Source organism: Elephantulus edwardii, unplaced genomic scaffold, assembly GCF_000299155.1.
Source record: "Elephantulus edwardii isolate Elephantulus edwardi_28Jun2011 unplaced genomic scaffold, EleEdw1.0 scaffold00027, whole genome shotgun sequence".
NCBI lineage: Eukaryota > Metazoa > Chordata > Mammalia > Macroscelidea > Macroscelididae > Elephantulus > Elephantulus edwardii.
In genome coordinates, this window is record NW_006399777.1 from 13,880,221 (window position 1) to 13,891,647 (window position 11,427).

The 11,427-nt window shown below is 40.5% G+C and overlaps 1 protein-coding gene and 1 pseudogene across 1 annotated transcript; one reads left to right on the forward strand and one right to left on the reverse strand.

The window, feature by feature from the left end:
* Positions 1-999: 999 nt before the first annotated feature.
* On the forward strand, positions 1,000-1,672 carry LOC102847800 (annotated as a pseudogene).
* A 1,495-nt stretch (positions 1,673-3,167) lies between these two features.
* SLC35G2 (solute carrier family 35, member G2) lies at positions 3,168-4,418 on the reverse strand. Its single transcript, XM_006883360.1, has one exon. The coding sequence runs from the start codon at positions 4,404-4,406 to the stop codon at positions 3,168-3,170; it is 1,239 nt and encodes a 412-aa protein (XP_006883422.1). The 5' UTR covers positions 4,407-4,418.
* Between the last annotated feature and the right edge of the window lie 7,009 nt (positions 4,419-11,427).

Genomic DNA, 11,427 nt, shown 5'->3' on the forward strand with positions numbered 1-11,427 from the left:
ACAGACCAGTGCTATACCACCTAGAAGAATGTTTGACAAAAAAAAAAAAAAATTGAACCAGGCCTGAGGACCACAAATTAAAATCACCCACCTTGGGCTTGGTAGCATAACTTTCTGTCCACTAGGCCAATGTAGCTCTCTGTATGTTGTAGTTGTTGTTATTGTTAGGTGCCATTGAGTTGTAGACGACTCATAGCCACCCTGTGAAGGAAAGGCCTGAGCACTGTTCATAGAGTTTGCGGAAGCAAGCCATTTCAGAAGTGGAAGCCACTCCTGCTTCCAAGCTTGTCTGCCTGTATGATCATAAAAAATTCTAGAAAACATTGAGGATAATAGGACTCCAGAACACTTAATTATGCTCACGTGAAACCTATTCACAGTTGTTTGGATAGACGAGAACATGGCAGAGTTTAAAATCAGAAAATGTGTGCGTCCTTTCTTGTAGAGATAAGAAGTTGAGCTGCCCACCCTCATGCAGGTTTACCAGCTGCTGTGCAGGAGGAAGGTGGTCAATCTTTTCCCGTGGAGTTCCTGAAAACCTGCAGGAGGGTCAGCTGTGACTCAACAGCACACAACAAGATCAACTCAACTCAATCTGCATACTGAGCCAATAATTCAAAATGCTAGACTCTATGAAGAATGTGACACCGGTACGGGATAAAGACTCATTAACAGCCTGCATCATGCAGATGACACAATCTTGCTTGTAAAAAGTCAAGAGGACTTGAAGCACATACTATAGAAGATCAAAGAGTACAGCCTTCAATACTGATTACATCTCAGCATCAAGAAAACAGAATTCCTTACCACTGGACCACTAGGCAATATCATGATAGGTGGAGGGAAAAAAATTATGTTGTCAATTTATGATTTATTTTTACTTGGATCCACAATTAACACCTATGGGATCAGCAGGCAAGAAATCAAGCTTCTGGGAGGCGGTGGGCATAATGGTGTTTGTATGGTCTGTAGAGGCTGCTGCTTCAGATCTTGGCCAACATGACAACAGCAGCCAGCCCAGCTTTTGAGCCTGCAGGAGGTGAAAGAGGAAAAGGAGAAGGTGATCTGAGCCAGCTCTCCAAGCAGTGTTCAAACGGAGACCTACCCTCACATACAAAAATAAAATACAGACAAACAACTCAGGATGCCCCTGAAGAAGTTCGCAAGTGGGACTTCAGGAGAGAGATGGAAGAGAGAGAAAGAGGTGCTGCAAGAGAAAAAAACCCAAAGATTGTCCCTCATGAGAACATCCCACTTCTTCTTCAGCGTCAAAGAAACCGAGGCTAGATCAGATCCCCGCTGCTAACCTTGACACATGATCCTCTAACAGACGAGGAGGATGAAGCTCTTCTTGAGGAACTAGAAAAAAATGAAAAAGAAAGAGCTGAAGAGCAAGTCAGCAAGGAGCAAGAACAAAATGACCAAGAAGAGAGAATCCGCATGGAAAAGCATTCCGAGTAGAGGCCCACTTCTTAATCTCACTGGTCCCTCCCAGCCTCAGGCTAACTTCAAAGTAAAAAGAAGACGGTATGATGATGTTGTGTTTAAGAACTGTGTGAAAGGTGCAGATGATCAGAAGAAAGACAAAAGATTTGTAAATGATACACTGCAATCTGAATTTCACAAAAAGATTATGGAGAAATATATGTGCTTAATTATGAAAAGACTGTAAAAATGTAAACGGTTGGCCTGGCCTTATTTGGTTTACGTGGTTTCCTTCTCTGTCCTACCTTCTAGTTGTGTATACATTTCCTAACTTTAAGTGTCAAAATATCGTACCCTTTAGTGATACATAGTTTGGTAGTGAACTTGGAATTATTCTTTGAATCTTTTCAATCACCTGTGTTTTCTGTTTATTATGGAAAAAAGATTTGGCTTTTAATAAATTTTAATAAATTAATACATTTTAATAATAATAAAAAAGAAATCAAAAGATGTTTTGCATTAGGACCATCTACTGTCAAGAACCTCTCCAAGCTGCTATAAAGCAAGGATGTCAGGTCAAATCTAAGTCATGGTTTTTTCTATTGCTTCCTAGGAAAAGCTGAACAATGAGCAAATAAAGACAACGTAAGGAAAGTCTGCTTTTGAATTGTGATGCCAAAAAGGACAAACACGGATTGCCAAAGAATAAAGAAGTCTGTCTGAGGAAGTCTAATCATGGTGCTTCTTAGAAGCAAAGATGGTAAAATGTTGCTTCACATACTTGGGCGTGTTGACAAGAGAGGCAAGTCTTCAGAAAAAGTCATGCTGGGGCAAGTGGAAGGTCAGAGAAAGAGAGGAGGACCTTCAACCATGAATTGGCACAGCGACTCTATGCATGGCCGTCAGCACGTAGGAGATGTTGAGCATGGTGCGGGGTAAGGGCAAGGTTCAGAGCTGTGGCTCAAAGAGTCACCATGAGCAGTGGCAGTTGGCTCAATGGCACCTGACAACAACAACAACAATGTGGAAGGGAAAGAACATTTTCTTGTTCCAATTTAGGACACCTCTTCTTGACTTGTTTTGATCAAATTTCCTTATCCAAACCCAAGGTTTGGTATACAGCATTCCACCTTATACATATTTCACACATCAAGCATTTTCTTTTAATTTTGAAGAGTTTTTGTGGCACACAAAATGTGGATCAATTACTAACACTAAAATGTTTCCATTTTTTGCACTTTTGTACCACAAAAGGGACTGTTTTCTTTCCATAGAAGTCAACATTTTCCTCTTACCATAATTGCCTTTTTTGTTATTTTTTTGTGTGTACCATCAAAAGGACCTGACTGGTACAAGAGGAGATTGTCCCTCCTTCTCCAGCAGAGCATGTGGTGGATTCAAACCGCTCACCTCTGGGATTGCAGTGCAGCTTCTTGCCACTTAGGCCTCCAGACCCCCCCCCCCCCCACCTTTTTTGTTCATAACAGTAAAGACACCACTTCTATAACATTTCATGTATTTAATATCTGTATTTTAATATATTAGACTCGAATAAATCCTTTTTTCATCTGTGTATGTTCATTTTTATTTGAATATATTAGACTAGAATAAATCTTTCTTCATCTGCATATATTATATAGCAATCTGTCAATTATACAACACAAAACACATTTATTGGCAAACATCACATTGCAGGATACACATAAAGTTTGAACATTAACACGATAATGATAATCAGATGTTCACTTAATAGGCGAGTCTAGTATTTCCTGATAATCCTGCCTTCTTCGATTCCTCCAGTAAAGTTTATAGCCCGCGAGGACAAAAACACTAATCATAATTATTACTCCTCCGAAGACATCATAGATGCTAGGAAATATGTGTAAGACTAGAAGCTGCAAGACCATGGCGACCACAATCTCTAGATGTTGCACAGTGCTGACCAAAGCGGGGTGGAATTTGTCCAAAGCATAATAAACCCCCAGGAAAGCCGCTGTCGAACAAGCACATATAGCGATGAGGTAACTCCACGTTTCTCCATCCAGTGGGATAATGGGTTCTTGAAGAATGAACATGGTCGATACTCCCCACACTGTCCCCGTCCAGCCAAAGGTAAACAGGGCCGTCCACATGCTAATCTTCTCCCTGATGGATCTGTATACAATCATGGACAGAGCCGTGGTCAGGCCAGCCATCACTGTCATAGTATAGCCAAAGGCTTCCTTCCAAGCATTTAACACGGAATTCTCCTCATCAGCAATGTTGGGGATCATGACAAGACACACGCCCAAGATGCTGCAAGCGACAGTAGCCATGTCAACATAAGCCATTTTCTCATCCACGAGTAAAAAAGCCAGAACGGCGCTGAAGACTGTGGTGGTGGCCCTCCACATTGTGGTCCCGTTGCTGGGAGGGACGATGGAAAATGATGTGTAAGCACAGGTGATCGAGATGACATTGCACACACCGTAGAAGAAGAGTCGCAATCTGTAGCCAGTGGGTCCAAACGGGGCCTCCTGGTAGTAGCATACAACCAACACAGAAAATATCTGCAAAACAGAACGGATGAATATCAGTTCAAGAGACGGGACTTTAGAACGATCAGAAACAAGCCTGGTGATGAGAGCCACACATCCATGCGCCAGAGCAGAGCCAAACAGCACGATCCACATTTTTCTGGACTGAAGAAGATTTTTCTCTGCGAACTTTTGGAATTGCCCAATCTCACTAGTCCCTGGGCCTTCGGTTGGTGGTGGTCGGATGTCCATGGTCCCAAAGAAAGTTCTTCCTTTCCTTTTCATCTCGCTCAGGAGACCTTTCTTGGGATTTTCTTCCATAAAATTTCCATAGTCTTCATTGATTTCTTCATATCCGTCACTCCCAGGCTGAGGATAATGGGAAGTATATTTCACCATCACAGTGTTGGGATGTATTTTCACTCGTTTTTTGACTGGATAGTTTTTGGAAGGAGAAGGGTCCATTTCTTTGGATAATCTATTTTTTTAAAAAAAGAAAAATATACATGTTAATTTAATACAGAATATTGTATTTCTTTTCTAATTTTATATACCAATTCAATGAAAGAAAATAGATATTATAACAGGGGTCTTTGAAAAAGTAACAGGAAGGGGGAGCTCAGGTGGCCTAGTGGCAAGGAGCTGCAATCCCAGAGGCACATGGTTCGAATCCACCAGATGCTCTGCTGGGAATAGGAGGGATAATCTCCTCCTGTACCAGTCAGATCTGATTTGACGGCACATTCACACAAAAATTTAAAAAAAAAAAGTAACAGGAAGAAATGATCTGGCAATATGCCTTAACAGCTGAATAGACATGTCTTACTGGGAGCTCGGGAGGCTTAGTTGTAAGCTGTTGCATTGCCAACCCAAAGGTTTGTGGTTTGAATCCATCAGCTACTCTATGGCTCAGAAAATGAACAATCTCTTCCAGTGTGATTTATTGCCCCTGAAAACCAGCTAGAAGGGCAGCTATGAATCAGCTCCAACTCAACAACACAAAATAACAATTTACTAAGACTTCCTTATCTCTTAGAATATTATTATCCTCTTCCCTTTTAAAATTAATTTTAATGAAAGTTTACAGAGACTTAGGGTTTCCATTCATTCATTGTTGCACTTTTCTCCCTGCCCATCCCCACGCCCCTAGTTCACTTTTCTCCTTGAAAAGAAAGGAAAACTCATTATTATGCAGTCCCTTCCCCCAAGTCCACTCCACTATGCAGCCTTCATTCTGGACTTCTGTCATGACAAGAATACCCAATCATATATTCCTTTTAAACAGTTCTCTCCCTCATCTGTTTCAGTGCAATATACTTCATTCCTCCCCTCCTTTTCTGTCTTCCCTCAACCCTGATGTCAGTCCCATTTTACAACAGTGGCCCTATGCAATATTTGTCCTCGTTTGATTGAGATATTTCACTCAATATCTTCCCCTCTTATACCTTCATTTGCCCATACCGTTACGTCTCTTTCATCTCTCACTCTCAGAGAGCTTACTCCTTACCAATGATACTCATGCCCCCTCCCACGGAGAAAAATAATTAAAAATCAGTTTGTTGCTTCTCAAGTCAAACCCATTCATCACAATGGAACATATTCCCTCTTCTGGCCAAAACCACATCGAGTTTTTGTACAGTTTTTTGTAAATGTGTAAACACATTTGCGGTTCCAGGACTGTAAACCAGGGTAGTCACTGTTGTTGTTGTTGTGTGAACTGACCATAGCTGTGAGTGTTCAGAGGTTGTAAATCACTCAGGAGGAGGAAAGCAAATCGTAGTTTTTTCCTTGTCACAATCTGAGTAGGCAACTGTGTGATTCCTATTTTCTCCTTTCTCACTAATGACAAAGGAGCTCTGGTTGTTGCACAGTGGTTAAATATTTGGATGCTAACTAAAAAAGTCAGTAGTTCAAATCTACTAAATGCTCGTAAGGAGAAAGAGGTGGTCTGCGTCTATAAAAATGTGTTGTTGTTAGTTGTCATCAAGTAAGTAATGACGCATAGGGTCACTACAAAAAGGGTTCTGGGATCGTTGACTGTCATCTTGGCATTGGATGTTGTTGCCTATTTCCTACTCAGAAAAATCCAGCATATAAGAAAAAGAGATTCGGTAGCTAAGCAATACATATGCTTTCCTTATTTCTGTCAGTCATGATTGAACTCTTTTGACTCAGTTCCAGCATGCTTTAAAGTGGCAAAATTAATATCCTCATAATTAAATATCAGAATATATTTATCTATGACAAAAAAATTGATTAATCAGAATTCACTTATATGTCTTTAAGTTGCCCTAAGTAGATTTGAAGGATTAAATACTAATAACCGAAGACCAGGATGGCACAGGCTCGAGCAAGGTTCAGAACCATTGTTCACAGGCTCTCTATGAGTCACAGTAGACTGGACAGCACCTAACAACAACTACAGTATGGCCAAAACATTGAACAATATGGGAAATGTCATCCGTCACAAGTGAGGAGGACCTGAGGCGTTTGCTGCAGAAGGTTAATGACTACAGCCTCCAATATGGATTGCTAAATGTCAAGAAAGAAAGATTCTCACCACTGGGCCGTCTGGCAGCATCATGATAGATGGTGAAGAGACTGAGATTGTTAACAGCTTCAGCTTGCATGGCTCCACAATCAACCCTCTTGGTACCAGCAGCCAGGAAATTAAAAAAAAAACAAAACTAATTACATTGGGAAAATCTGCTGTCAGGGACCTCTCTAGTGTAATGAAGAGTAATGCTGTCAGTCTAGAGACCAAGGTATACCTGATACAGGCCATAGTCTTCACAATTTCTTGCCAGGCATCAGAGAGCTAGGCAATGACTAAGGATGATAGAAGAATTAATGCCTTTGAATTGTGGTGCTGAAGAAAAATATTAAATATACTAGGAACTGCTAAGAGCACAAACAGGTCTGTCCTGGAGAGGGTGAAACCAAGCTGTTCCTTGGAGGCAAGGATTCTGAGGCTTCGTCTGACATCCTTTGGGCATGTTGCAAGGAGGGACCTGTCCTTGGAGAGGGACATCATGCTTGGAAGGGTGGAGGGATTGTGCAACAGAGGAAGATCCTAGATAAGATGAATTGACTCAGTGACTAGTGACTAGAGTAATAGAGGTAGGTGTGTCAGAGACAATGAGATTGGCTGAAGATAGAGCAGGATTCAGAGTTTGTACATAGGGTTGCTATGAGTTGGCATCGACTCAACACCACATAACAACAAATAGCAACATAGGAAGCATCAAAGGAAGATGGAAGGGATGCACAGAGTTACTGTATCAACTTCAGCCACTTCAGGAGGTGGCAAAGGATTAAGAATTGATGGTTGTGAAGGAAAAAGTTCAAGCAGTACTGAAGGCATTGGCAAAAGCAAGTTCCAGGAATTGATGGAATACAAATGTAAACATTAAAGCCCTAAAAAGTGCTCACCTGTCTCTGCCAAGAAATGTGGAATACATTACCTGGCCAGTGACAGGAAAAGATCCATATTCATGCCTATTTCATGGAAAGGTGATACGATATAATACAGAAATTATTGAACAATAACATAAACACAAGTACTGCTTTGCTGAACACGGGTCAAAATTGGTTGCAGTAGTAAATACATCAACAGGAACTGCCAGAAATCGAAGCCAAATTCAGAAGAGGACATGAAATGAGTGATACATTTCTGATGTGAAATGGAGCTTGGCTCAAATCAGAGAAGACTACAAAGATGTTTACCTGTGTTTTCTTGACTATTAAAGGCACTTGATTGTGTGGATCATAAAAAAATTATGGATACCATTGAAAAAGAGGGAAACTCCAAAATGCCTAATTGTGTTTATTCACAAACTGCATATAAACCAAGAAGAATACAACAAATGCAAAGTTTTTTGTTTCTTTGTTTGTTTATATGTATACCATCAAATCGGATCTGATTGGTACAGGAGGCAGTTTTTCCTCCTTCAGCAGAGCATCTGGTGGATTCGAACTGCGCACCTCTAGGATTGCAGTGCAGCTTCTTGCCACTAGGCCACTAGAGCTCACCAAATGCAAAGTTTAAAATCAAGAAATACATGCGTCAGGGTTATAACCTTTCACCATGCTTACTCAATCTGTGTGCTGAGCAAATAAAACAAGAACCTGGACTATAAAAAGAAGAATATGGCATCAGGATTGGCAAAAGACTCAACAACCTGAAATATGCAGGTGACATAATCTTTCCTATTGAAAATAAAGAGGACTTGAAGTAGCTGGTTATGAAACTAGAATACTATAAACTTCTACATGAATTAACCCTCAACATAAAGAAAAGAAAAATCCTCACCACTGGACTATTACTAGACAGCATCATCAGACATGGAGAAAAAAAATTGAAGTTGTTAATGATCTCATTTTACTTGGATCCACAAAGACACCCATGGAACAGCAGTCAAGAAATCAAATGGAATGCACTGAGTACTTCTGCTGCAAAAGATCTCTTTAAAATTTTAATCAACTAAGATGTCACTTGAAGGTCTAAGTTGCGCCTGACACAAACCATGACCTTTTTCATTTCCTCATATGAATGCTACTTCCTGAAAAGGTTCTCTTTTTGGTACAGACAATGTATTTCTTCCATCTTCTTTGGATGCTTCCTGGATTATCCAGGATTTTTCCATGGCATCTTTCAGTATTGTAACCGGACTCTTGGATCTGTTTTTCAGTTCTTGCAGCTTCATGAATGCTGAGCAAGTTCTTCCCTTTTTGTTTTCTACCTATTTGCATATATTGTCATAACACTTTGCTTTGTCTTTTAAAGCTGTGCTTTGAAATCTTCTGCTCATCTCCCTCACTTCAGCAGCTCTTTCTTTTGTTTGGCCTCTCAATAAATATTCCAGTGCAATTCTGTGAGTCATGTTCTGCCCACGAAATGCCCCTCAAAAGAATAATCCACACATATGTAAATACAAAGTAGCACTTTATTCCAGAAAATATCCACAAGTGGAGACTTTCTCCCTCAGTAGGAAGGTGGCGAGGGAAAAAGTCCACCACCCCCACCACCCCCACCCCGTGCAATCCTTTTTAAGGCTTTCCTGGGTGCTACTGTTGGGGCGGGGAGATTGAGAGCATGGTTGGTGGGCCAGGGGATCAGTCATGTGGGTCGGTTTTGATGGGCTGGCTACTTTGCCTGTAGACACTAGTTAATTCTTTACTTTGCAAGGACAGCTAAGACTCTACCCGGCGCATTTGTGCTTGCCTTAAGCTAAGAATTTTTATGGCCCACTTCTGCTTCTGGTATTAATGGGGGTTTATATAAAAAATGGGGTTTATGCTGTCCCCTCAAGTATCTTGTAATCTTCTATCTCATCCATCTTTTGACCATTTCGTTTCCTGGTGAATGATGCCCTTGATGTAATTTCACAGCTCATCTGGTCTTTGATCATTAGTGTTCAATGCCTCAAAGATATTCCTGGGATGGTTTTCAAACTCAGGTGGGACAGACTCAAGAATGTGTTTTGTTTTTCATGGATTTGTTTTCATTTCTTCTGGTTCAATTTGTACTTGCACATGAGCAATTGTTCCGCAGTCAGATCTTGACCTGGTATTCACTGTGGATATCGAGCTTCTCCAATAATTTTTCCATAAATTCCTATGCAGTTATCAAATAAGGTTCATAAGTATTCTATCTGAGGTTTTGGGTTGTTGTTTTTTTTTTAAAAAAGGGGGGGTTTGCAGTAAGCAAATCCAGGTAGGCAAGTCTGGAGCAGCTGGATTCTACAGAGATTTGTTTTCTGTTCTGGTGAGATTGGGTGGAATGTTTACTCCCCTTTGGGTGTGAGTTGATTTAAAAAGGCATTTGGCCCCTTGGGCCTACAGCCCTCGGGCATGGTTTTAACTGTTTTTGGTCAAACATTCTTCTAAGTTTTGCTGTACAGAGGTAACTTGTAGTTGCTGTGAAGCTGAACACTGTGACACTGATGTGTCAAATGCGATAATGGTTACCCATTGTGGACAGTGTTTGGTGGAGCTCCCCGATTAAAACCAGCTTGGAAGCAGGCATGGCATGATTTCCAAAATACCTTACTTTCAGAAACTCTATGACCTTGGAGAAACAATGAAAGCTATATAAGTGTTCAGGTCTTTCCATCATAGGGTCGCTACGAGTCATCGATGACTCAGTGGCACTTAACAACAACAACAAATCATTGATTGTACAAAATTCAATCATTCATTCTATTTCTGGTATCATTTTCATCACCATGCCCATAATTTCTGAATATCAGTCTTTTTTTGTTTGTTTCCAACTTCTGTATTCCAGTCAACAGTTGTTATTAATGAATCTTGATTGCATGTTTGAGCAATTTCAGATACATAAGTTGTTTGTTGTTGTTAGGTGCTGTCAAGTAAAACTCATAGCGACCCAATGAACAGTCAACCCAAACCCTGCCCTATCCTGGGCCATCTTCACCATCTCCACACTGCTGAAGCCACCACATCAATCCATCTCATTGGAGGTCTTCCTCTCCTTTGCCAAGGAAGACCTTCAACAAGATGGATGGACATAGTGACTGTAGCAATGGGCTCAAGTATCACATCTGTTGTTCATAGGGTCACTGTGGGTCTTACTCAACCCTATGGCACCTAACAACAACATAGTATATGAAAGAAAGCTCTGGTGGCCTAGTGGTAAGGAGTTGTGCAGCTTACCCAGGGTCACAAGATTTGAAGCCATCAGCTACTCTACAGGAGAAAGACGGGGGGCTATCTTCTTCTAGGAGGTTTTACAGCTTCTGATAACCTGACAGAGGTTCAGCTATTAATTGGTTCAAACTCAACAGCACATAACAGCAATAATAATATAGGATATGAAAGGAAATTCAGACAGTATTATCAAAATAAGAAGAAGATGGGGGAGGGTACACAGGATCAGTAAAGAAGCAGAACTATTGGAGCTGTTTAAACAAGTCGAATAGAGATTTGACACTGTAGTATGTAGTTAGTATGAGAGCCAATGTGTTTGTTCAGATAAGTGATTAGAAGGCTTGAAAGTGGCCCTGCTGAGTTCTAAGCACTCCCCTATTTCACAAAAGAGTGAAGACAAATTCTATTAACATTTCTATTGCAATATGAAGTGTTAAAGAACAAAAAGGAGTCGATGAAACATCTCATAATATAGATGAACATAAGGAGCTTGTGTAGAGTGAAATAAGTGAATAAAAATGATTCAAATATTGTATGATTCCACTCCTATAAAAAGGAAAGGAAAAGGGAGCTCTGGTGGCCTAGTAGCAAAAAGCTGCACTGCAATCCCAAAGGTGCACAGTTCGAATACACCAGATGCTCCACTGGAAAAAGAGGGGCAACCTCCTCCTGTACCAGTCAGATCCGATTCGATGGTACACAAGGAGAGAGAAAATAATCTCTATCTCTATCTCTATCTATCTCTTATCTCTATCTCTCTCTATCAAATCAATTACATATAATCAATATATAATCAATTATATTGAAATGAATCAAT